This window comes from Gopherus flavomarginatus, chromosome 21, assembly GCF_025201925.1.
Source record: "Gopherus flavomarginatus isolate rGopFla2 chromosome 21, rGopFla2.mat.asm, whole genome shotgun sequence".
NCBI classification, from domain to species: domain Eukaryota; kingdom Metazoa; phylum Chordata; order Testudines; family Testudinidae; genus Gopherus; species Gopherus flavomarginatus.
Window position 1 is genome coordinate 3,892,576 of NC_066637.1, and position 27,818 is coordinate 3,920,393.

The following is a 27,818-nucleotide window of genomic DNA, read 5'->3' on the forward strand; positions in this document are numbered from 1 at the left end:
CCCCGCCCGCCCCCGCTTCCGCTTCCGGCCCGGCGCGGGGAGGGGGAGGAGGTGAAGGGATGGAGGCTGGGGGAAGAGGGGGCAGGGACGGGGTAGAGGGGAAGGGATGGAGGCTGGGAGAAGTGGGGGCAGGGACGGGGAAGGGCTGGGGGAAGAGGGGGCAGGGACGGATGGGGTAGAGGGGAAGGGATGGAGGCTGGGAGAAGTGGGGGCAGGGACAGGGTAGGGGGAAGGGCTGGGGGAAGAGGGGGCAGGGACGGATGGGGTAGAGGGGAAGGGCTGGGGGAAGAGTGGGCAGGGACAGGGTAGGGGGAAGTGCTGGGGGAAGAGGGGGCAGGGACGGATGGGGTAGAGGGGAAGGGCTGGGGGAGGAGGGGGCAGGGACGGGGTAGAGGGGAAGGGCTGGGGGAGGAGGGGGCAGGGACGGGGTAGAGGGGAAGGGATGGAGGCTGGGGGAAGAGGGGGCAGGGACGGATGGGGTAGAGGGGAAGGGCTGGGGGAAGAGTGGGCAGGGACAGGGTAGGGGGAAGTGCTGGGGGAAGAGGGGGCAGGGACGGATGGGGTAGAGGGGAAGGGCTGGGAGAAGTGGGGCCAGGGACGGGGTAGAGGGGAAGGGATGGAGGCTGGGAGAAGTGGGGGCAGGGACGGGGAAGGGCTGGGGGAGGAGGGGGCAGGGACGGGGTAGAGGGGAAGGGCTGGGGGAGGAGGGGGCAGGGACGGGTAGAGGGGAAGGGCTGGAGGCTGGGGGAAGAGGGGGCAGGGACGGGGTAGAGGGGAAGGGATGGAGGCTGGGGGAAGAGGGGGCAGGGACGGATGGGGTAGAGGGGAAGGGCTGGGGGAAGAGGGGGCAGGGACGAGGTGGAGGGGGAAGGGATGGGGGAGGAGGTGAAGGAAGAGGGAGTGATATACTGGGTGTGGTGGGGGGGGCGGGTAATTAAAACACACAGCCACCTACCCTCTGCAGAGTGGAAGCTGAGGCCTCCTCCTGCAGCCAGCTGTGGCCCTGTTATGGGGTGGAGGGATAGAGGGCTTGGTGGAGCCAAGGACTGAAGCTGATGTGAAGAGGGGTTGGGGGCTCAGTGCTATCTGCATCAATAGTGTAGTCAATTGCGCTGGGTGGAGAATGTCCGTCTAAATGAAATCTCAACTGAAAATAGTAAAGAATTTTCCTAGGAATGTTTTCCTGGCTAGCCAACAACAGTTTTCTGCCACCTTCATGTCATGGGCTATGTTTCTGATGTCAGTCATTTACAATGGAGACTGTCCCACAGTGTGGTCTGTGGAGTTCAGTAATTGCCCCGCTTTCTTTAATACACATGTGTAGCCCAACCAAATCAGCAGTATGAAATAGGCTGGCTCAGATCAGGGTGATTTTGACCTGTTCCATTTAATGTACTTGAGTTTGGTCTTTGGGCTCTTAACAAGTTGCCAATGAGTCTCTTGTCTGTGCAGAATGTGGGCACCCAAAATAGGGGAATAAAAGGTATCCCAAATTTCAGTTGATGTAAAGGGGTTCATTCCCTCTGGGGCACCTGGCATTGGCCACTGTCAGAAGACAGGATACTGGGCTAGATGGACCTTTGGTCTGAGCCAGTATGGCCGTTCTTATGTTCCTGGTGTAAATAAGAAGTGTTGTTTAAAACACAAAGCTAAGAAAGATTTAGGCTGACGTGATCAAATTCCTGGGGCAAATTTACAGGGTGTGATTACAGAATATTGCTGACATCTAGAGACCAAGGCCCAGTTCCTAGGTATTTTGGGTCCTGACTTCTAAATGCCTTTGAGAATCTGGGCCCATGTCTAAAATGTACAGCCCTTAGCTATGTATGAATCATAGTGGCATAAATACAGTATGATGCAATTTTATATTATGTAGGATCATTTATATAGATTTTTGGGTAAAATTTTCTTAAGTGCTTAAGGCACTCTCATTTAGGCTCCTGAGCATCTGTCTCTTGAAAATAGAACATAGGCTTTAAGATCACATAGGTGCTTTTGAAAAAATTTACACTTCATCTCAAAATACATTATTGAGTTGAATAAAATATAATAATGGAGAAGGAGAAATGAAAAGTGTAAAGGAGGGGAGTAAATAATGAGATTTGAAGTGTTCGAAAGCCAATGAGTCAGATCCATGAAGGTGGTTCCACATGGCAGGAGCTGCAGGGGAGAAAGTCATGGAGACAAAATTTAGAGGGATCAGGATTGAGATGTACTGACACTAGTACCAGGTTATTATGGGGGGGAAGTTGCCCATCTTGTTTTTTTTTCCAGCCTGTATAGTTTTTAATAATGGCTATCTGGGGCCCCCTGAAAGCACTAAATTCACTAAGAATTTTTTTTAAATAAAATGAGAATAGGCTTTTCCTTTAAATTTGTTTTAATAAACATTTATAAAGATACAAACAATTCTCATTCACAATGTATTAAAAATAATTTTATTGTTTGAATCTATGGGACCAGTTTTTCCTATCTGTTAAAACTGACCACATTTCTATCAGCAGATGGCAGTATAAATCATCACAACCATCCTGGAAATGCTGGATTCTGTGGCCAAACCAAACCCTGCTTTTCTGTAAGTAACATTGTGATATTACACTACTTACTGTGCTCCAGTGCTTATTTATTTTTTCGATCTTGTTAATAAGCAATCAGATATGTATCAGTTAATAAGCAGATATAAGTTAAGTCATACAATATATGTTGAGTCAAAACTGGAGGGAAAAGCATCACAAACTGAGCAATTATCAAATGACCATAAGTATAAATATTCCAGGAGACAAGAACATGGGAATAATGCTTACCGTTTATAAAGCATGCTTCATATATACATCTTAAAGAGCTTTACAAAGGTGGATAAGTATCACTGTTCTCATTTTACCAATGAGTTAACACAGACAGGATAAGTGATTTGCCCAAAGTCACATAATGAATCAATGGTAGAGTTGGGTAGAGTTTTAAGTCCAGCATTTTGTACATTGTACCATGTTTCTTCTGTTTGATAGTCAAGATTAAATAGCTGGGTATCAAAGCATGTAGGGGTTTTTTCAATTCCCTGTTTGCATACATATATATATATATATATATATATACTGTTTATCAGCCCATATTGTAATCTGTTACCACTTTCCAGGGTTGCTATACTTTGTGCCAGTAGATGATATTTTTAGCAGACGATTGTGCTAGAAGACAGTAAAAACCGAAAACATTCAAGAGACTTGATATACAATGTATTGGATTTCAGACATTCATCTTTCACACCTGTTTCCTAAGTTAAGTTCATTCTTAAAGAGTTGAATAAGGATTTCATTTATGGAAGTATCCTCATAGTCTTTGCTGTGTAGTCATAGGCTACTAATATAAGGTTTGTAGAATTGGCCTCATGTTCAGTAACATTAATGGCTCAAACCTTGGGTGTTTAAACCAGGGCTTTCTCCATCGTAGCATCACCTTCTCTTCCCAGACAACCCTACAGGGAATAGCCACACTCTGTAGATCAGAGGATAACCTTAACCATCAACCTATGTACATTACCTGCCATCTATGAAAATCAGTCTAGAGGCTATTCAGGCTGCATCAGTTACTTGAGGTCTGAATTGGGAAGATAAACTTGCAGCTAGAATAATTCCTCTTTTGGTTCTTCCTCTCCTCTCCTCTGCCCTTGTGTCTGTCCACTGGGGGCCACTCTTCCTTTTTCATGTTTGGTGGAAATAACTGACTCCCTAAAGCAGTGGTCTCCAAACTTTCTTGATAGCACACCCCATCAGTAAACATTTTTGAGCATGCACCCCCAATATATGTATATTTATTTATGTATAAATTATATACATGTACTACTATAGTAATATATTATGTACATTATAAAAAACATACAAAAACATTAAAAAAGGATGAGATAAAGATGAAATAAACAATATTTTTTAAATTTTTTGTTGTATTTTATTTATTAACGGTACAAAAAAACTTTTTGCTCTCTCAAAAAAAATTATTAATATTTTTAGTGAGAGCAATGTGATTGAATATGCTTCATTATTTCTGAAAATCTTGGTTTAACACTTTGTGATACAGCAATTCGAAGGTCTGGATTAGGGTTACGGTGCGGGAGGGGGTTCAGGGTGGGGTGTGGAATCTGGGAGGTAGTTAGAGTGTGGGAGGGCACTCAGGGTGGGGTGCGGGGTCTGGGAGGGAGCTAGGGTGCAGGAAGGCGTTCAGGGTAGGAGTGCGGGGCCTGGGAGGGAGTTAGGGTGTGGGAAGGTGCTCAAGGTAGGGGTATGGGGCTTTAGAGCTGCAGGCCAGGGTCCCAGAGGCCCCTTAGCCCAGGGCCCTGCAGCCCCTAAAGCCCCTGGGTTCCAGGTGGCCCTGCCTGCGGGGGAGGAGGGGCAAGCTTACCCTCTTGCTCGTTCCCTCTCTTCTCTATCCGCCCTTCCGCCCCCCTCCCGGTAGCGCTCCTCCTGCCGTGCCCCCCAATGGATCGTCTTGCGCACCTCACTTCGGAGACCACTGCCCTAAAGAACTGAATCCATTCTTATAAGCTGCATGTACCTTCCAAAAACATAAGAGGGAGCTATCCACTAAAAAATATATAGTCCACAAGCTGAACTTTGTCTCCATATTTTTAAATTGGGTTAGAGGGTAAATTGGTTTAGAGCATTGCAATCGCTGTCTCTCTTCATTTTTCACAACCCTAGGAAAACATTTCTTGTACCTCATGTCCTGCAAAGCTGTGAATGTCTTTCCTTAGTTAAAAGGACAATGCAATTCTTTCCAGGCTCAGGAAGGGATGGGACCCATAGCAAAGCGAAGGGAGTAATGTTCAGACTTCATTAGGTTGTGGAGTATCCAGCCAATGTTTTTTGTTAACCATTAAAGTGTGATTCTACTCCAGAAAAGTGACTTTCTAAAAATGATGCTTGCACAGAGTGGCTGGCCTCTTTAAGGGCTTATGGGTACAGCCCCACCAGTAACTGATCAGTTGCCTTCCAGTTGAGGTTGTGGGGTAGGTGTCATGTGATAGCTTGAAGCGTTCCAGGCTCCAAGTTTTAAAGTCAGTGTGATTTATGCTCCTAAGCCCCTAAATCCCTTTTGAAAATGAGATTTAGGCTCTTAAATCAGTTAAGCATTGCAGTGCTAAGCACAGCTATGTCTAAATACCTTTAAAAACCAGGGCGCTAGTCTGTGTAAAGGCTCGCAAGGGATCAGTTGAGCTAGAGAACTGTAGGTGAAAGAACTCAGCTATTAAGTGACTCGCAGGTAGAAGGCCTGGAGAGTGAGAACGGCAGGGAGCCAGTGGGCTCCTGCAGGAATCCCTATGACAGGGCAAGGTCCTGGAAGGGCTGAGAGAGGTGAGAGAAAAGCCTTTAGGAACTATAGCCCATGTTGGACAGGGGAAACAACTTTATTTTGGAGTTTTTGTTTGTTTTCTCTTTAACCAATAAATTGTGCCCTGAGGCAAGGACCTGAAAAGAGATTCTGAAGTGGCATTGATCCTTCCTGAGCTAGTGAGTTAACCAAGCAGTGTGCACGCACCTTCTGCTCCTCAGATCTGCCCCATTTGTATTCAGAATCAGAGCTGCTCTCTTCCGTGACTAAAATAAGGCTTCATTGCTTTCAACTCCCTTTAAACCTGCAGAACAGCGCAGGTGAGAGTGAACTGAAGTCTGATTTTCGTGCATCATCACCAGACTTGTTTACTAAGCACCAGTTGCAAGAGTGTGATGCCCTGATCAGGTGTAGTTTCATAATGGTCTAATTTGTACTCATTCACTCATAAGCCTTGATTCTGCAAACTGTTGGATGGTTAACTTTGCTACCATGAATACCTCTGCTGAAATGAATGGGACTACTCATGGTAATAAATTAAACACTTGTAAATGGGACCTTAATAAAGACAGTCTGGCAGCAAAGATTTAACTGAGCACAGGCTATGTCAGCACTGATAGAAAATCAGAAGACAGAAAATATATATATAAATCCATTTTATGTCCACACCTTGAATACTGTGTGCAGTTCTGGTCACCCCATCTCAGAAAAGATATATTAGAACTGGAAAAAGTACAGCAAAGGACAACAACGATTAGGGGTATGGAACAGCTTCCATAGGAGGAGAGATTAAAACGACTGGGAATGTTCAACTTAGAAAAGAGATGACTAAGTGGGGATATGATATACGACTATAAAATCATGAGTGGTGTGGAGAAGGTGAATAAGGAAGTGATATTTACCCTTTCACATAACAAGAACTAGGGGTCACCCAATGAAATTAATTGGCAGCAGGTTTAATACAAACATAGGGAAATACTTCTTCACACAATGCACAGTCACCCTGTGGAACTCATTGCCAGGGGATGTTATGAAGGCCAAGAGTATAGTTGGGTTAAAAAAAATTAGATAAATTCATGGAGAATAGGCCCATCATTGGCTATTAGCCAAGATGATTAGGGATGCAACCCCATGTTCTGTGTATCCCTAAGCCTCTGACTACCAGAATCTGGGACTGGATGACAGGGGATGGATCACTTGCTAAGTGGCGTGTTCTGTTTATTCTCTTTCAAGCATTTGCCACCAGCCACTGTCAGAAGGCAGGATACTTTTTAAGAGCAGGTTAGACAAACACCTGTCAGGGATGGTCTAGATAATACTTAGTCCTGCCATGAGTGCAGGGGACTGGACTAGATGACCTCTCGAGGTCCTTTCCAGTTCTGTGATTCTATACTGGGCCAGATGGACCATTGGCCTGACCCAGTTTGGCCAATCTTATGTTCTTGGTGCTGCAGAGGTGTAACTCAGGGAAGATTTTTCATAAAGAATCTATTATACTGGTGATGCATGAGCCAGAAGGAACCGATACGAATTTCAGATCCCAGGTTGAGGCTATTGGCTTTGAGATTTGGAACATCTTTCTCCTTGCAAATTGAGCAAATTTGATTTGGAGTCCTTGAAAGACCAATGCAGAATTCCACAGTGCCGTTTTAACAAAGTTATTTTTCAGATTTGAACAACACTTCAGAAATTAAATATGAAGATAATATACAAAAGATACTCAGTAGAATTTACCTGCTGCTTACAAGAAGCAGTTTTAGGATCTAAATAGTTTTACAGTTTCCCTTTATTTCAAGAAATCAGTGTAATTTCACACAAGGCCTCAGGGTGCTGAGAAGAAAATGAGAGCTTGAATTTCTTTATTGCGCTGACTTACACTCTGAAGTTTTAACAGTAGAATTTTTACATAGCCATGACCCTTTTTTAAAACAGAAAATATCAGCGTCCCAGCTGCTGGGCCAGACAGCTACTTAGTTCCTAAGAGAGACTATTACACACACAGCTGTAAAGGTGATCCATGGGGCATTTATGAAGGGGTTAATATGTAAAGCCAGCTATTTGCAGAAGTTGTTTCTTTTTCCATTTTCTTCAACTGGATACATTTAGCTGTTAACAAAAGCAATTGTTCTTTTTCTAACTTGCCCCTAGACCAGTGTTTCCCAAACTTGGGCTGCTGCTTGTGTAGGGAAAGCCCCTGTCGGGCCGGTCTGGTTTGTTTACCTGCCGCGTCCGCAGGTCTGGCCGATTGCGGCTCCCATTAGCCACAGTTCACTGCTCCAGGCCAATGGGGGTTGCAGGAAGGGCGGCCAGCACATCCCTCGGCCTGCGCCGCTTCCAGCAGCCCCCATTGGCCTGGAGAAGCGAACTGCGGCTACTGGGAGCCATGATCGGCCGGACCTGTTGACGCGGCAGGTAAGCAAACTGGCCCAGCCCTCCAGGGGCTTTCCCTACACAAGCAGCATCTTGGAAAAACTGCCCTAGACTATTAATATGTTACTCCAAATTCAGCAACATGTGCAGTGCCCACATGCCATCACTTTGCTCTTCCTGAGGCAGAAGCCCTGCATATTTTTATTTTCTAAGTGCTGCCGCAAGCTTTATGCCTACAAGAGCAGTAATAACAAGACTATCTACACAACAAATGCAAGTTGCATTCCTCAAAGACATAATTAGGGCTAGGAGCATTACCCAGGGGCTCCATTTTCTTACCATACCTGAACACTGGATTTCACACACCATGCACTAGAGAGTTTGAGTTTCAGGGTCATTCAGAAGCTTCTGCCCACTTGCTCACAAAAAGATTCTATCTTTACTGAAAGAGCTGGGTAACTCGTTGTTCCTCTGGAGAAGTATAGGTGGGTGGTGGGGAGTGTCTAGTGAAGCTGGTTTTGGTGTGAGTTCAATCCAGCGAATATAAACTCTTCTCACATCACATTTCCATAAACTCTTTGAGGCAGGGACTGTTTCTTACTGTGTGTTCAGCACCTGGCCCATTGGGGTTCCAGTCTTCCTCTGGGTGCAGTAATTCCAAAGTCTGGTTTCTTTCACCTAGTCACACACATTCCTGGATACACTGCTGAACCAGCTGGGGCTGGAAGTCTCACTGGAACAGACTCTCCCTCTGTCTTCCTGCACTCCTCATTGCTCTCCTTCTCCCTCTCTCTTGTGCAGGTCAGTCCTTTGCTGGGGACCAGTCTGTTCACCTCCCTCTCCCTTATTGATTCCCTGCCCCTTTTGGAAAGGCAGCTTTTGTCAGCCAGCTCCTCCCTTGGGTGTTTGTTACTGCAGCGCTCTCACACTTCTTTTCTGCTCTTCCCACCTCCTCTTCTGCCAGCCAATGCACCTCAGCCCCATCTGGTGGAACCATCTCTCAGGGCAAGTAGGGAGTTCAGTCTTTTTAGCTCATTTAATCCTCAGCACATCTGCTGAGACTGACAACAGCAGGGCAATTAGTGCCGCTTGTGATGCTTTTTTTTTTTTTGTGGCGTAGGGAGTAACACTAGTCCAAATGGGAACTGTACTGAGACTTACCAACTTATTTCACACTGGCTAGTTAACAGTCCTTGGATGGCAACACGATTTAGTCCCTAGTGAGCTGTGTTTGGTGAGAATCAATGAACTAGAAGTCAGTCTTAATACTCCATTTCCTGAGCGAGTCCTACTCTCAAAACCATTCCAGACTAAATAGATAAAATGCACTTGTGACTTTGAGTTAAACTTCATATTCGGGCCAAACCAAAATGTCTAGTGCAGGTGGGGTATGTTTTCCGCTTGCCAAGTACGAACTAAAATAAAAGTTCAAAAGAGTGCTTGGCCATAGAGCAATGTTTGAGGAAAAAGAGAATGTGAGGTAGTGAGAAACATGCTGAACAGGGACAGCAGAAGGCCGCTGTGTTTATTTATTTGGATTTATACAATAATAAAACGGGACCTCAAGGCACCCCAGCCACAAGTTACAAGGACAAAAATAAAATTAAGTAACAGCCATACCCCTGAGCCAGCAGAGGTCAACTCCCAATAAAACACAGCTTCCCTCTCCCACAGATCTAACCCCCATCAAACCCCACTGCTCATTTAGTTTTCGTTTGCAGGAGGGCAATTAACTAGGAGAGGGCAAATAACTAATTAGTCTAATCCCTTCTCTCCCTCACTTTGCCCAGTTATTTTGGAATGATTTTTCCCCTTGGATCCAGATTTATGTATTATTTTAATTATAGTTTTAATCTTGCCTCACCCCCCCCCCCCATATGCACTTCAAGAACAATGCACTAAATAACAGGATTTGTGAGCAAGGCACTTGCATACCTATTAACCCTCCAGCCATCAAAGTGTTCTTGCTGACTGTCCCTGTCAGCCTTCACACACACACAGCATTTTTCTTGGAAGAGTTGTGAGCTGCCTTATCTGTTCTAGATGTGCAGGAAAGCTTGGATCTCTGTGACTCTTTTCAACCTGTCTTTGGGGGCTGGAGGGATTGCATAGCTTTGGGCGTTGGCAGTGGGTCCTGCAAAAGAATTGCCTTTTGATTAGCAAAATGAAATTATTCCTGCTACTCTTCTGCTGAGTTCCCCCCTCCCCTTCCTCTCCTCACGGTTGGGCACCGCTGGTGGGAGGGATTTCTGACTGTCAGCAAGAAAGAAACAAGAGAGCATGTGAATGAAAGGCAGACCTGGGAAAGGCAGGAAGAAAGTTTTGTTGGTCTGTAGTGCAGGGGATAGAAGAGCTGCTGCTTTCGAAGTGAGTGTGTGTAAGAGAGTCTCCTGCCAGGAGAAAGGTGGAGGTTGATGGAGGGAGGATGACTTAGGGTGTGCAGTGAGGGTTAATGGAAATCTCTGCCCATTGCTGAAAGGAGCTGGGAATATTGTGGGTCCTCAGGGAGATGGACTTCTCTGTGGGAGCTCCCATCCTCAGAGTTGGGTTATATATTGCCCTGTGAAGTGGATCAGGACACCAAACCAATCAAATCTACTGGGACTTCACTGCTGGACTGAACCCAGATTTTGTAAGCCACCGGCACTTTGGATCTCATTAGGAAGCAAATGCCAGAAGGAAAAGCCACTTCAGCATACTTTAATACTAATAAGAGAAGCTAAGGAGCCAGGTTTGGGTTTTGGAAAAGCTCTGTGACCACTGGCATTGTAATCACTTCCCTTGGACTGAAGATACAGGGGAAACTGCCTGTAGGAGAAAAAGTCCAAGAGTGATAAATCTGCTCTTCCAGTGAACCCCAGCAAGAATCATTGTGTGTTCCCATAGTTTTGTTCTTTGTCAGCAAAGGAGAAACTGGCAAAGTCAGGAAGTAATCATGAGCATTTTTCTTTGAGGAAGAGACGCTTGCCAGCCTCTCACTTGGGAAGGCTGTAAAACTTTCTAGGCACTCACCACAGCCACCCTGGGAAGGGAAAGGAGCAGCAGCAATGGAGCTACACGTGTTGGTGCTATCATTCATTCTCACCCTGCCAGTGCCTTCGTTCACCTATGGGAACAAACTACAGCCTCTTATGTAAGTGCGGAGTGAAGAGACTCACCAGCGTAGGTCAGGTCAGCAAATATTTAAGGGAGAAGCTGCTATATGCAATTTTAAAAAAAGATTTTTTTTTCAGTTTTCTCTGGTCACAAATGTGCATAGAACAAAGGCAAACAGGGACTCGAAAAGTATGGATGCTTTCCTTTGCCTGTAGGAGATGCTTGGATTTTTTTTTCTCATTGAGATGTAGGTAGTGTGTGAGCATGAAATGTAATTATTTAGTTTGAAGACTGTTTTCCTATGACTGCTGCTTTTATAATATCCTTTTTTCTGTTTCTCTTTTCTTATCACATTCCTCTTTGTAGTCACCTTTTTTCCTCCTGCTCTTAATCTAGAGGCACTTAGCCCTGTATTTTTAAACGAAATGTTATAGTTTTAGTTTGGCATTAACTGTGTGGATCCTTTGGGAAAACTTCCTTACAAGTTTGGTATCCTGCCAGGAGAAGATCTCTCGATGCAGGGGGATCTCTCTGCTTTTCTTTGTAAATGAAACTAGCATTGTGCAATGAAGTAAATCCAAACCATCTTTTCCCTACATCAGTAACTCTGTTACTGGGGATGGAGGCACTCCTGTTCAGTGGCTGTGTTTTGGAAAATTATTGCAAATATATCTTTTTTGCTTATGTAAAGAATTTCATATTATCTCCCCAGCAGTGCCTGTTAGGGATTGTTGGATCAGATACTGGAAATGAGACTATGCCAGTGTATTCAAGAAAAGAAAATGCCAGGGAATGGGAAGTGCTGAATTTAATTTAGCAACTTAATTCCCAATAGAGCACTGCTGACAATACTCTTTAGACACAAAACCACTGTTTGGTGCACACAAAAACTCTCCTTCACTGCAATAAATTACTCCAGAAACATTGCTGCTGCCAACCACATTCTTGTGGTTCTTTTTAGTTCTTCTTTTTTGGATGTGCAGACAGCTAAGGGGTGGGGCATTTGTAAATAAATAGCAAAGGGTATACAGGGCAGTACCATTCTGTAGATTGCCCTTTGATCAGCTGCAAATGCAAGTTTTGATAGTTATTATATGGATGGATTTGTTGTCTTTTGGAAAAGGAGATACTACAAAATAACAACTGCTTCCCTGGCCCCCGTCCATCTGGGACTTGGGTCTGGTGAACTGATGTGTATGAGGCTTGGCTAACTGAATAGCTCTTCAGTGGCCACATGTGAGAACAACAGGCCAGGATTTTAAGGCAAAGGTGTTGGGGAAACATGTCATTAATCCAAAAGGCATTTTCAGGAAGTGGAAAAACCCCCAACAGATTGCTCCTAAATTTCCTTAATTCACAGACTGTTTGTTACAGCTTCTAAAATTTAAACAACAGATTCATATTCCTTGAAGCCCAGTTAGTCAGAATAACGGTTAGGCAAAAATGGCACCTACTCACTCAATAGACCTGCTTTCTAACTCAATCAGAATTGCTCACCTTACTAAAGGAAGCATGTACGCCTCTCAGCCCTGTCAGCATCGGTGCATCTAGGAGATAATGAGCATTCTTCGCAGCATCAACACAATCCATGTGTAAGTCCAGTGGCAGACTCATTATGTCTGGTGATCGGGTCAGAGGCAGAAGGGTCTCAGGTGGGGTTTGTGAGGATGGCCGTTAGAAAAATAATCTGTTAATCTGTAACTAAAGCTCATGTATTCTGGAATAATTGAGAGTGGATGAACATGTCTCCTACAAGAAAATTGCCTCCTCGTTGACTCTTGCTCTTTCTTAAGGTGCTCTTTCTTAAAATTTCCTAAAAGAAAAATATATCTGTTGGGGATCAGTGGACAAGTAGTTGTTGGATCTTTCATAGCGGCTTTACAGTTCACCTTGCCTAGAGGTTCGGTACATGTGAAGAGTGTTAACAGCTGTGAGGTAAGCTTCTGCCTAGAGAGACAGATGTGAATAATTGCTATTCTGAACACATGTTTATTTGCTTTATGATTTTGAAATATTTTTCACACTCCAAGCAGAGAGCACAGTCAGACTAGATATTTACTGAAAAGGCTTATAAAGCCTTGTCTGAAAAAACAGATGAAAAGATTCAAACTTCCTTTTTTTTCCCTAAATGCAGGTCCCGTGAAAAAGACAATTACTATTAGTTCTTTAAGATGTAACTTTAGTGGGCTTCAGAGAAGAGGCAAACTGACCTGGATGGCTCTTCTCCTGCAACTCCTGGTACTCTTTTTGGCCAAAATCAGATGTCCAGTCAGTTTATAATAATATCAATGCATCCTCTTTTGGGGGAACTGGAGCCTGCCCTTGCAAAGTGGATAGCCCTAGTGGGCTAATGCAGTGGCTCTTTCATTTGCACACCCCTACAAAATTTCAAACGGAGGTGCTGATGATCCCTTTGGAAATCTTAGAACTAGTCTGCGGACCTCCCCTGCGGACCACAGGTTGTAAACCACTGTTGTATGATGGTAACAACCTTTCACGGACCCTTAGTCATAGGGTTGAGGACCACTGAAAAATGCATCTTTCATGTAAGAGTAACTACGGTTATTCTAATTCAGGAAAAGGGTTGGGGCAATGACTAGCTTTGGTTATGAATAAACCTACTGTTGCTTCAGATCCTTTTACTGGAAAAGGGGGCATGCTAAAGGTCTATACTTTTTCTTACGATAAGAGAGCAAGGGGACATCAGTTTAGAACACACAAAAGTAACACGTTTAAAATGGAGGAAAGTGAAAACAGATGCTCTACAAAATGCATAGTTGGCATGTGGAACCTACTGCCACAAGATGTTTCTGAAGTGAAGAGCTTAGCAGGATCTAAAAACAACATAGATGTTTATATGGATAATATGAATATACACAGTTACAGAGAGAATAAAAATAATAGCAGCTATAAACCATTTATTCCCGCTGGAGTTAGAAAGAGGTTTCTTCCATAGGCATTGCACTGTTGTCCAATATGAAAGTTTTGGACCTTTTCTCTGAAGCATTTGGTGCTGAGTCCTGTAAGAGACTGAACTAGGTGTACCAGTGCTCTGATTCTGTATCGCCGTTCTTGTGGAGGAAACCTTATTGAAACGGGAGTTCAAACAAAACAACCGCTTCAAAACAGAACAACACCCACCACCACCCAGAAATATTCAGAATAAAGAGAGTGCTTGTGTACAACTAGACTAGTGTACAATTAAATCTTTTCAATGGTAAGAACCAGTTGGGACCCGTTAAGAGAATTCCTATCAGTCAGAAGTTGGGTGTCTTTAGTATTTATTTTAAAAGTGGGAGCTGTACAGGATATAATACGTGACTTTTATTCCCATTGTAGAAAGCAGGGAAGGGTGAGAGTGAACCAGAGCAAGACTTCTCAGTTTTTTTTCCTCCTGAGACCCACAAGTCACTCAATGTTTACTCCTGTGACCCCAGATCATACAATTTTTGTACCGATATCCCTGAAGTATTTTCGCTGTTTCATTGCTAAAACATAAAAAAAAAGTTGCAGTTCATAGTAATTTGTGACTTTTTAAATCTATATTCATTGTGCCATATGTGGTCAAAATTAGGTTAGGAACCCATTCTGCTGGCTTCACCCTCGTTTTGAAAATTGATTATAATACAATCCTGTAGCTGGCCAGCAGGGGGTGCTACAAGAGGGGAGAGAGACCTCTCTTTGTAAACAGGGTATGAACTAACTCATTCCTAAAATAAGGTCAGGTTTAACCAGTCTGGCAAGCAAGAATGCCAAATACAGAATCAACATTTCTAAGAAAATGTTAAGAAAACCAACACAAAAGAAAATTCCTCTTTCTGAAATGCGGAACTATTGTGGCTGTAATAGAGTAATGCAGCTATAGCTTATTTATGGATCAGCAAACACATTTTCAACTCTTCACTGTCCAAAACTTGTGATTTCAAAATATCTCCTATACCAGGGGTAGGTAACCTATGGCACGCATGCCAAAGGCGGCACACGAGCTGATTTTCAGTGGTACTCACACTGCCTGGTCCTGGTCACTAGTCCGGGGGGCTCTGCATTTTAATTTTAAATGAAGCTTCTTAAACATTTAAAAAACCTTATTTACTTTACATACAACAATAGTTTAGTTATATATTATAGACTTATAGAAAAAGACCTTCTAAAAACGTTAAAATGTATGACTGGCACGTGAAACCTTAAATCAGAGAGAATAAATGAAGACTCGGCACACCACTTCTGAAAGGCTGCCGACCCCTGTCTTATACTATCCATGATCAAGTTCGCAGTGGCAACTAAGACTGACTTCCTAAAGGTTCTCCACTTTACTATGTATTGGGGGGAAATGCCTTTTTAACTGCTTGATGATAATTGCATAACCACCTCAAGTTAGCCACTTTGCTAGTCAATGCTATTGTAGCTTTAATGAACAGCAGCATATAAAGTCTTTGATGAAGCAAAGATTTTTTTCATCTATTATGGCAAATCCTGTATGCCTGTTTCTTTCCAGGAATCAACCCCATTCACTTCTATTCAGTGGGAGGGCATTTTGGAAAATGTAAAATGAACTTAGCAACAAACAAACATTTTATTTTGTGTGGAGAGGCGAAATCAAATAGAAATCAAATTGATTAGAAATTTTAAACTCAGGGCCTCTGATACTTGAAAAGAGATTACACAGTTTATTTATTAGCATTTGGGAAGCCAAAATATTTTAATCTTTTAATAATTTGGTTGCAAAGCACTAAAACAATGAAGTTTGTAGTACTCATGCATTCTTGATATGTTTGCTCGGCTTTCATCAGTTTTTGAAGCTGTTGATTAATTTTACATGTTCCAAATGCTATAAAACAGGGGAGGGCAAACTTTTTGGCTCAAGGGCCACATCTGGGAATAGAAATTGTATGGCGGGCCATGAATGCTCACAAAATTGGGGAGGAGGTGAGGGAGTGTGAGCTCTGGGATGGGATATGAAATGAGGAGTTCAGGGTCCAGGAAGGGGCTCTGGGCTGGGGTGGGGGAGTGGGGTGTGTGGTGGGTTGAGGGCTCCAGCTGGGGGTACAGGCTCTGGGGTGGGGCTGGGGATGAGGAGTTTGGGGTGTAGGAGGCTGGGATCGAGGGGTTCAGAGGGTGGGAGAGGGATCAGGGCTGGGGTTGGGGTGCGGGAAGGAATGTAGGTTCTGGCTGGGGGTGCGGACTCTGGAGTGGGGCTGGGGATGAGAGGTTTGGGGTGTAGGAGGGGGCTCTGGGCTGAGATCAAGGGGTTCAGAGGGCTGGAGCGGGATCAGGGCTGGGGTAGGGATTTGGGGCATGGGGGGTGGTGGCTCAGGGGTGCAGGCTCTGGGCGGCTCTTACCTCAAGCAGCTCCCGGAAGCAGTGGCATGTCCCACCTCCAGCTGCTACGCAGAGGCATGGCCAGGTGGCTCTGCACGCTGTCCCATCTGCAGGCCCCACCCTGCAGCTCCCATTGGTGTGCCGGAGGGGACCATTGGAGTGTGTAGGAGCCGGAGAGGGGCCATGCGGCTGCTTCTGGGAGCCGCATGGAGTAGCCCCTGGCCATGCTGCCTGGCTGGAGCCAGGCAAGCCCAAGACACAGCTTCCTAGCGGGAGCTCAAGAGCTGGCTTAAAACGGCTGGCAGGCCGAATCCGGCCTGCAGGCCGTAATTTTCCCACTCCTGCTATAAAAGAAAACTTCACCCAATTTGCTCATTCCCCTGGTTTGAAAGTTCTGAGAGTATGAAGTACCTTTCCCCGGGAGGTAAGCTGTGAAATGTACTTGGAAGTAGTTTTGTCAGTTATGGTTTCCATTTCTGACCCTATTGCTGTTGGTGACTATCTTGACCTTTATGAATCTCAATTTAAAACACCTTAAACAGTTTCTTGGCCTGCCTTAATGTTGGTTTGACAATAATGAGAAGAACTTTAATGTGCAATATATAAACAGGATTTTTTTCCTCCTATTAATTTTGAGTATATATTATGGCAGGACGGAAACTATCTTACAGTGTCTGACATTAGTTTCTTGCTCAAATTCCCACTCAAGTAATTATACTCTGATCATTTAAAATTGCCCATACATTTTCATTTGGAGACAGCATTTTTACTTCTTGTTACAGGGAGCTTCCCAATGCAGTTACTTCCTGTTCTAAACTGTATAGTGATGCTGTGCATTCTGAGACATCAGCTGCATTTCATGCCAGAGGTGGCAGCATACCGGTGATTGGTGAAGTGATATATATATATATATATATATATATGTATTTTACCAATCTCATACGGGTGTTCCCTGGCTTAAGTAATCAATTGTTTATAAAGTTCTTTGAGAACCTTGGATACAAGTTGCAATGGAAATGAAAAATATATTATAATTATTTCAATACAGGTTAAATGGTATAAAAAGATGTGACTTTTACACTTTTTGCAGGATGACCACTATGGTATCTAAACGTATAATCAAGTGGGGAAGAGTTGTGGGGCTAGGTTTTAGAGCATGGTACAGGGAGTGTAAACTCAGGAGTCCTATTCCTCTCTCTGCCACTGACTCGCTGTGTGAACTTTGTCCAGTTATTTACCTTCTCTCTGCCTCAGTCCATCTACCTTTACCATGTTGGAGGCTGATATTTACTTGATGGGGTGTGGTGAGACTTAACTGATCCATAAAGGCCTTTGGTCCTCCAGTGAGACACTCTTGAACTGGAGGTGCTGGTGTTGTTATATTATTTGTACTGAAGCTAGTGTCAGATGTGGTGGGCTGCTCGGTAAATAGACTGTCTCACCATAAGCATATTAAACCAGTGCTCCGTGATCTGAACTGGCTCCCTGGGGGCTCCCAGAAGGAGTTTAAGGTTTCGTGTGATGTACAAGGCCCCAAAGGGCTTTGGACCTGCTTACCTGAGAGGCTATGTCTCTTCCATTTCCTCCTGCATAAATTAAATGAGTAGATAAATATTGTATAGAATACCTTGTGAGACTCTGTCTCAGAAAAAGCATAACTTACCCACACCCTGTTCATTCTCAAGCTGTCAAAGCACTGTACTGGTTCACGCCAAGGTGTTGAGGGTAATATAAACATGTCTGCTTCTCTCCGTTCGGCAGGCCAAACGTTTGTGCGGAGCAAGAGCTGGTGATATTGGGGCACAGGCAGCCGTGTGTCCAAGCTTTCACTCGGATGATCAAAGTGTGGAAACAAGGCTGTGGAGGGCAGCTGTGGTGCATAGGCTATGAACGGAGGTAAGTGCTGCTTCCTGGTGCTTCTTTTCTCCCTTGTCGAATGAAAATAGATTTTTTCTTCTGTGTGGAAATGCCAACCAAACTCCCTTTCCTTTAAGTTTGTGTGTGTGTGTGTGTGTGTGCAAGTATGTGCATGTATGACAGCGAGAGAGACACACAAAGATGCATGCTACTAGACGGAAAGATTCTGGACTGGAGGAGGTAGGGATTGTTGTCAAGGTGAAAAGCCAGGCAGACCAGGCTGCCCTCACCTTCCTATCTTCCTCGATGGACGAGCCACAGAATAGCATTGAAAGCGGCTTTAGAAGGGGCTTGATGCAGTTATAATGAGTGCTGCAGGGAAGGAGGGGTATAAGTGGTGTATTCTAGTGTACAAAGGGGAGTGGACAATACAGATGCTCCCCTGCTCCCCTCTTCAGCTCAGAGGGGGAAGGAGTGGGCAATGCAAAGAATGTAAAAGGTAACACGCCTAACAAAAACCGCTAACAAAGTCACCATCGACTTGGTATTAGGGCTCGCAGAAGGATCTGGCGTTAAATTCAGTCACCAGTTTGGAGAATGCTAGTTACTACTGTGTATGTGCTTTGGCTATCTGATTTGTATTGATTTCAGGTTGCCGTTTTTGTTAGGATAACATAAAGAATTCATGTAGTGGCTGACTCAAACCTACGAAGGGAGACATGTACAGAGAAACATGTGGCTCAAAGCCACAGATTAGCCATCAGTAGTGCAGCTATTTAATTACACCGTGGTCTGGCTAGGAATAGGGGAATCCCAAAAGATTTTGTGAACCTCTGAACACAATCAGGGGACAGGGACTGTGTGTTCCTATGTGTTTGCACAGAATCTAGTGCAATGGACCCTGATTCCAGCTTGTGTCTGTTGGCGCCAGTGTAATACAACTACTATAACAATGCTCAATTTTGAGAATTTCAAATCCTTTAAGAATTTAATGAGTAGAATGTAGATTCTTTGTTTTTGGAGCAGGTAAGCCATTGTATTTGTTTCCAGATATCTTAACCCATATTGCATCTGTTTGCCATGATCATACTATGTTAATTACATTAATTAAGTGCATCGTCTGTATTGTCCCAGCAGCTTTCAGTTGTGTTGGCGTCACCGCATGGAGGTACAGATAAAGTCACTGTAAAGTTTTAAAGGCCAGGGCTTCTCAAACTGATCACTTATTGTGAATTAAGTGTGTTAATAATAAAACTTGTTGGAAAACAGAAATATGTTTTTGCTGACAAAAAAAATTCTCTTTTAAAAAACCCAGCAGGATTTAATCATGATTAGTTAGTTAAGATGATACTGGATGTGATTTGCCTGGCTTGCTCTGACCAGTTAGCACTGTGTCAGCAATTCAGTTCTTCACATCCTGGTTCATGTGGTAAAATTTTCAATGTAGACAAGAACCTAATGGCACTGGTGCAGATTTTCCAGGCAACTTTTCAATTACCAGGGCACAACTTGCATGGGGTTCATGGAGAATTAAGTGAGCAGCACTTGTTCTCACTAACACACATTGTTCTCCTGTTACATTGGGCTCTGTTTGCCAGTGTAATGTAGCTGAATTAACATGTAACCTGTTTTGCACGTTTTGGTGATCATGGGGTTTGGAGTGGACAGTTCACATTTTCAAAGAGTGGTGGCAGAGTTGCTCCCATGAAAGCCCTCCTTTTATATGCACAATTTTTACAGGTGTAATGTAAGTGCCAGTGTCTGAAAACTTGGTCCTATGTGTAAGGCTTGTTTTGTACTGCAAGGTCGACCCCTGCCCTGGTTCTGCCAGTGATATCAGCCTTGATAATCTGCTTCCCCAAGAAACACTTTTTCCCACGCTGCCCCTTACAAGTGGAAAAAGCTCCCAGTCAAAATCGGACCTTTCAGTCCTTCAATTCCTGTCTCAGAACTTGCCTGTTATTTGATACATGTAGGAAATTGCAAGCTGATTAAAAGCTAGGCAGGTGATGAGTTGTGGTTACAGTCTCTGATTGGTTAAGAACTGCCTGCATTCTGTTAGGTTTTAAGACCCCGTCTTCCTGAGCCTCCACCCCAGTCCACTTGTTTGTCTCACCCACCTGCTAAAGCTTGTTCTTTAAACTGTAAGCTCTTTGGGGCAGGTACTGGAATTTACTACCTGTTTGCATGGCACCCATCCCAGTGGGACCCCATGCTGATTGCCACCCCACGATTATAATGTTTAGTAATAGCAAGGCTGTTTTGTGTGGATAGGATCATCTGAGAACCTTTTATATTCTCTCCTCTTTACTCACATCCCACCCTGACACTTCAATTCTGGCCATCTTCCCCTGGCTGAAGGGGGCTGGAGATTGCTTCTTCCAGAGCCCGTTACCAGCATTTCATATGTAACAAGGGGTTCTCTCCCCACTGGAGCTGCTTGTACTGTGTCCACAGCCTTCCCAACCTCTGCCAATGTAGGGGGGTCCCACATTAGTCTACCAGTTCCTCCATAAGTATTTTAAGTGATGCCAAGTAAACGTGAAGAGTAAGAACTCTTTGTGATTGTTAGTAGGAACTGACATATGTTAATATATCACAGAGTGTTACTTGGGCAATAGAACAGTGCAGAATCAATCGGACTACCTTATTTTATAGAATATTGTAAATGTAGTTTTTCTTATTTATTGCTCTAGCAGCTATTAAGAAAAAGGTTTAATGCGCTGTAAAAATTCAATGTTTACTTTTCATATCCCATTCCCTGCCACCTGGTACCATGCTCTGCGATGCCAGCACTTTATAAGTCTCCTTTAATGTCTCTTCCACACATGAAAGAATTCCAGTATGAAAGCTGAAAGTGAAATGTTCATCAGCTAAAAAGCTCCAGATGACCTGCACAGATTCCAGGGGAAGGGGGAAGCAGTTATTCAAGTGGATCTTTCGAAAGCTAGGCAAAGAGAAAGGAATGAGGTTCCGTCCCCCAACAGCTGCCCCAAGTTGTTCTCATTCAATAGAAGTCCCCGAACTGCACTGACCAAGGCAGCAGCATTGAACCAGAATCACTGACATATAAAGACGATCTCGAAGAACTGGATGTCCATATGATGGTGAGTTCTGGAGAGAAACTGGGAGTCTTAAACACTGAAGGGACACTTTATTTTCTGTACCCATCTGACAATGTGAGGTTATGTTCCTGGAACCAGATTCAGAGTGTTAACAGGGTCGCAGAGGTGATTCCTCCCTTCACCTGTTTCAGGCGCTGGCACCACAGATTCATCCTGGGGCCTTACAAGCTAGCTGAGTCCTTTCTGCTTCTCGCCTCACCAGGGATATGTCAGGATGTATCTTACAGTTTTGTGGATGATGGTGGAGTCTGTCTCACTACCCTGATCTGTATTTGTTCCTATCTTGCTACTAAAGTACAGGAACAAAATCTTTCCTTTTTGTAATTAAAATAAGCAGATATTTGCTTATTTGATTTTGTACTACCCCTATCCCAAGACGCTCATGGAAAATCAGCGAAGACACATCACACAATCAGTCTCATGAAACAACACTAATAAAACATTAAATGCTTCTCACCCCCCTACAAACACAAGCTCTGTCCTCCCTTCCCATTCACCACCACCCCCGGCCCTAAAAGTCTACATAAATAGAGAGGTCAACAAATTCAGACTCTGACAGACCAGTGTGGGGAAGCGAGTTCCAGAGTCAAGGACTCTGCACACTGAACCATCCTGTCCTCAGATCCTAACCAATTTAGGACCTGTGGGACTGAGTGTCCCGGCTGATCTCAGCTGTCACAGTTTAAAGGAAGAGAGCCTAGTCTCTAAGAAACACACAACTCAAGTCATTAAAGGGCTTTATAGATTAAAACCAACACACAGAACTGCAGATCAGTGCTTTCTGTGGAGCACAGTTGTAATGTGCTCCATGTGGGAAGCACCACAAATCATGTAGGAATCTACATTCTTCAGTGGCTGAGTTTTCCACTTGATCTTTACTGTAGTTGTATCTAGGGCTGGATGAAATTTTTCAGCTGAAACTACTTTTGCTGAAAAATGCAGATTTGGGCTTGCCAGACTGTTTTGTTTCAGGTCCAATGAAACCTTTCCTTGACCTGAAGTGAACTTTTTTTTTTCAGGTTTGGCACTGAACTAAAAATCAATTATCTGCACAGCTTTGGTTATATCTGCAATGCAGTAATCCAGTCTGGTGCTGGACTTGGAGCAGATACGTTGTGGGAGAATTGTTTGGGGGCCATGGACACATTTTAAACTGACAATACTAGGAATCAGTTTGAGCTGGAAAACCCATCTTTTGGGGGGTTTAAAAATATTGATATATTCCTATTTTCTTTTAATCTTATCAGAGCAAAGACTGCTCAGTAATCAGAAGAATAATGGGATTGCCTGGAGTAGTTACTATATGAAAGTACAAAGAATCAACCCAAGCCATGAAAATTCAATTGAGGGACATGCTCTGATTTTTAACAGTGACAAACCTCTTCTCCTGATTCTAATGGAAAAAAGTTTCAGGCAGAGATTAAGGACTGGCTTTGTTCCAGGCTAGAGCAGGTTTTGAAACTAAGACACTGACGCACATCCCTTTTGTATTATATCAGATTCCGTGCATGGGCCTTGACCATGTTAGATTCGGATTTTACTTCAAATTATGATTTGTTGGTTCTCCAGAGAGGTTATTGCTGCCTCTGAGATATGACTGTACAGTGGTCTGGGGTGAAGTGACTGATTCCTAGACAGTCAGATTGCCAGTGAATAGGCTGACTCACATTTAGGTTTGTTTGTTGGCATAAGTGAACGTATGAACATTCACTGTGCACTGTTTCCTGGCCTAATTAGAGCCTAATATTAATCTTTCAGAAATCAATGGCAAAAGCTTCTCATTGATTTACGTGGAAGAAGGATTCTGGTCCTTAGTCATTGAAATGTTTAATGGGGGTTCACTGGCATCTCTGGCTGTACAGAGCTAAAAATCTGGACAAAGGTCTACAGGCTGAAACTGCTTATGCTGCAGCTAGTGATGGAGTTCTTTTAGGCTTGATTAAAGACTCACTAGGTAAAATTATATGGGCCGTGTTATGCAGGAGTTCAGACTAGATGATCATAATGGTCCCTTCTGGCTTTAGAATCTGTGAATCAGAGAATAACATGCTGCCATCCCTGGGCTCCCTTCCAGCCGGCACTGGGCAATATGAATGTCAGATTTGCTGGAAAAAGATTAAATTAGTGCAGGATGCTGTTAGCAGCTCAGCTGTGGTCTTCAGCTGCTGTTGGCTCTGTGAGGTCGAGTTTGTTAACAGCAGATACGCATCAGTGATCATCTCTGTAACCTTGGAGCACCACTGAATGAGGCAGCATGCGAGGCTGTGGATGAAATCAGTGAGGAGCAATGGGCTGGCACTGCCAGAAGAGCTGTAATGTCTGCTCTGAGAGGTGGTGGCTGTTGGGGAGATTCACTATGATAACTGCTGTCATGAAGCAAATGACTTGATGCCTGCTTTGGTGCAGAATAGGGCTTCCTTAAAAATGGGTGATATAGATAAGTAGGACCAAATTTAGCCCTGAAATAAGTTGGTACAACTATATTCAAGTCAGGTGAATTACACTTGCCTGTATCAGGGATGAAGTTGGCCTTTAGTAGTTGAAGTGCAGTGATCTGAACTGAAAGTGACTGCAGGTGTTTAGCTTCTTAGAATATCAGATAAGTAGCAAGTAAACCTAATTTGGGAGCATAGAGGCTGTTGAAAGCTGGAGAAGTGGGTTGTGAAGGAAGGACACTGCAAATGCTGAATTCTGAATCTTTCCTTCTCTGGCTGCAGTAGGTTAAGGCCAAGCACAGACCTCTTTTGCATTATATTGCTTTCTGCCCCCTTTTCTGTTTCCCTGTCCCTCTGAACAGTTATAAGCCTTTTTTAAAGCCGCAGCAGGGAACTAATTCTAAGGAAGTATCTTGGACTGGAGACAGCTTTTAAGTGTTGGGTTTAAGGAATTGCTCTTAACCTATAACTGTCAGTAATTATCTTGGTGATAATATCTATGTAATGGTAATAAAGTAGCAAACAAACCCTCTTATTTTCAGTCACAGAGTCTGTCTCTCTGACTGTGTTCGAGAGAGCACTTTGAAATGATAGGTGCCTTGTGTGCTCCTACTTCAAAGGCTGGCAGTTCTCCAGTCACAAATGTCTGCTTCGGGTCTCTAATGCATGTTTTTGACATTGTAAATCAAGGAACTAAAACAACATAATTTTCCATTGGGAGCATCTGTCTACTGGTGAACAGAAGTTGCCTTGTACGCAGGATGAAGGTAGAGGTTAAGCTAACCATGTATTACTATTGCCTTTTTTGGTGAAAACAATGATTCTGTGTATTTGTTTCAGTTTGTTCTTGGTTTGGTTTATGCACTTTTTAGTGAATGCGATGCTGGTGAAATGTGCTGACTTGGCAGCCCCATAGACCAAAGGTCTCTGTTTGTCCACAGCAGACACAGTGCAGGCAGCTGCAGTTTGATTCCCCATTCTGTCTGCGGACGTACATCAGCCCTGAAGTGGACTGACCATTCCTAGAGAAGAGAGGGGTGCATTATCCAGGCCCAGTCAATCCTTAGCTTCTGGATTAAGACTCCCAACAAAATTTGTGTGGATAGGGGTTTTTTGGAGTGGACCCCTGTCTGCTAGGAACTGAGCAGAGGCCTACCAAGATAACTTCATAGTTTGGTTAGCTAATTTACAGAGTTGCACAGACCCAGCTCTGAGAGCTGTCTTGGAAAGAGACATCATCTTGTCTGAGGGTGGAAATCAGAGCCCTCAGAGGTGGCCAACTACTGGATTGGGGCAAATGGTGTTTCACAATTCCAGGATTGATGACAGCTTGTATGTTCCAGTGCTGGGATTTAGTGTCTGCCAAAAAAAACATCGGGCTGCTCCCATGTAACTGGGAGCAGGATTTACCTGTTGAATTTAAAAAATAAGTGATATAAAAGGAACTTTAAAAATCCTTTCATCAGGCTGTCTCTGCTGTTCTCTTCCCTCTGACCTTCCTGCTGGAAGTTTCCATTGCAGCAGCAATACATCCCATTAGAATGGCGATCTAATGCCAAAGTCTCTTGTGCCGTGTAGCTGAAGTCACTGGAGTGCTCGGTTATGGCATCCATGTGAATGTTATGCAGCCTCCATTTCACCCACTGGAGCTGCTCCAGTTGGACTGTGCTCCAACAACACTGGGTTCAGGAAACATATTAACAGGCTCAGGATCTGACACACAGAAGGCTGGTCTGAACTTGGCTCTAACTTATCTGAGTTAATGGACGTGACTAGGAAAATACAGCATCTGCTCTTCCTCTCCCTAGTGCAGTTTAGTGCTTCTGTGTAGTTTCACCTGCTTAATGAGGAGCAGCTGTCTGTAGGGCTCAGTTGAGAATAATTCAGTAAACATTAGTTGTCATTTTCGATAGCCCCTAATATCCCTGTGAATGTTCTTGTGGCACTGCAGATACTGGTAAAGTTATATCATTTGGAGCCTAAACCCATAGCAGGCCTGCTAAAATGGATGAATTTTGTGTAGGTCAGAGTCCACTGGCAAATCAATATACTCTTACAATAAAATAACACAGTATGCAATCCATATCCAGACACTCCAAGAGGAGAACAGAAGGTTTAAACCCTCAACAACTGAGGGTTTAAACCTTCTGTTCTCCTCTTGGAGTGTCTGGATATGGATTGTCCAAGGGTCAGTTGGGTTTGAGAGGGGTTTTTGTTTTTGGATATTGCTTATAAGTGATAGTGGTTGTTTTTATAAAATTTGTATGTGGGCCCAGATTGTTGGGATTGCCACATTTTATAAAAATAAATAATACTTTATGCTGGAAAATCTACTGTAGGGAACAGTCCTTCATTGTCCATGGTATTAGTGGTGGTGGACTAGATTATCTAATAGGTCTTGTCCAACTACCGATTCTGTGGTCCTGCTGGTGTATTAATATGTGGGACCTCAAGACGTGGTGGTTGCTGATTTAGAGTGTGAAGAATGGTTTTGTATTGGCTAAACAAAACATCCAAGGGGTTGTGTTGCTAGCTGCTTCTGGAAATGTAATATTTTTGGTACTATTTGTGTCTGTTTTAACAACAAAGAGTTTAGTTTGACAGAGCCTTCAGCAATCACACGCTGATGCATGTATGCAGTGTACTCAAGGGTCTGTAAATGGATCTTTCATCAGCAGGACACTACAGTATTTTTCTAAGCTAGAGTTCCATTAGCTCTGGCTGTTCTGAATAACTCTGGGCCAGAAACTCTGAAAGAAAAAACAAAAGCTGAGATAAATAATCTCCTTTAACAATTCTTTCCGCACCTCCTTATTCCACCGTCCACTTTCTTTGTACTTTGTGACATCCATAGAGGCACCGGCAGCTGGGACTGTGCAAAATATTTGCATCACATTTTAAATCTACTTGAACTAAGCCTTGGGTTCAAGATTCAGTGAATGTGTTAATCTTGGGCCTGACTCATAAAGTTAGTTAGAGATGGACTGAGGCTATTCACTCACAGCTCAACTAGACATTTAGAAATCTGTTGAAGGCAGAATGGAACCCAGGCTCTGTGCAGCGTCTCCTGCATTATTAGGTTTTATTGATTGTAAAGGAGGGCAAGAAAACAGACAGATTGACACTGAGTTGCTGCACTAGCTGCTGGCTTTGCGTTGCCATTGGAATGATGCTTTTCATAGCCGCTATTTCTTGACTGAGATTAACGGTTTGCTACTGAGCTGGTATTTTATCCTGTCTTGGGGAATGTTGATTGTTTTGGGTCCCATTAACTGTCTTGCCATTTCTTTCTGTGCAGCGTCTCTGGATGCTCTGTTAGGTAGCAAGAGTAGCTCTCCATCCTACCAGGGATAGCTCAGTGGTTTGAGCAGTGGCCTGTTAAACCCTGGGTTGTGAGTTCCCTCCTTGAGGGGGCCACTTAGGTAAAATCAGTACTTGGTCCTGCTGGGAAGGCAGGGGAATGGACTCAAGGTCCTTTCCAGTTCTATGAGATAGGTATATCTCTATATAAAAAATACCATGAAGGAAGTTGGGCCAGTGCTCAGTGAAACAAAAAGATCAGAGAATCATTCAAATTCAGGATGCAACAACACCTAAGTTATTGAGTCACCCCAGCAGGAGTGGAGAGTGGTTCCCAGAGCTGTGTTTCCTCCAGTCTAGTTTTCAGTGTCTGGATCAGTTAGAATATTTAGTGCTTCGTTTGTTGTAGGATGTTCTATTGGATCCTATTTTACATATGGTAGGACTTTTCCATATCTTCAACTCCTCTCCCGTAGTTCTTAGTTCCATTGCTTCCAGAGGTAGCCTGTTATAATATCTTAGAGAGTTTTAGGCTTGAGCACTGCTTCCTCCACTCTCCTTTGACCTAAGTAGGAGCTGCACATAATGTCTAAGGCAGAATACAGTCTATCAAGTTTTCCCTACTCTCCTTTGATTTTCCTTGGAGCAGCCTACCTTCCGTGTAAGAGTCTATGCAGCCTAAAAGAAAAACACACTGTCTGTTGTAGTACAATCCAGCAATGTCTCCATGAATCTGCATGGGGGAAAAAAATCATTTCCTGTCACCACAATGCATAGAAATGTTTGCGTTCCCCACTCATTGGTGGGTAATATTATTCATTTCTACACTGAATGCTTTTGGGTTTTGTTACATACCACATCCCTAGCATTAACTTTGCACATTGTAATGCGTGTTAGATTACATTAAAAGCAATATTTGTTTTGAACCCAAGGCATTCGGTGGTGGGACCAAGAGAACCACATAGATTTCAGCCTGATTGTTAGATGTCTTTAGTGC

At 43.6% G+C, this 27,818-nt stretch overlaps 1 protein-coding gene across 4 annotated transcripts in view; it reads left to right on the plus strand.

The window, feature by feature from the left end:
- The first annotated feature begins 5,770 nt into the window (after window positions 1-5,770).
- MEGF6 (multiple EGF like domains 6) overlaps window positions 5,771-27,818 on the plus strand; it is a 226,540-nt gene continuing 204,492 nt past the window's right edge. For 3 of the 4 annotated variants that reach the window (XM_050931674.1, XM_050931677.1, XM_050931675.1), the window contains exons 1-2: window positions 10,005-10,822; window positions 17,866-18,000. In XM_050931674.1, the coding sequence (XP_050787631.1) occupies window positions 10,737-10,822; window positions 17,866-18,000 (221 nt within the window). In that variant the 5' untranslated portion in view covers window positions 10,005-10,736. Of the gene's footprint in view, window positions 5,849-10,004; window positions 10,823-17,865; window positions 18,001-27,818 lie in introns of those variants that run through there. The other variant, XM_050931678.1, reaches the window with a different exon arrangement.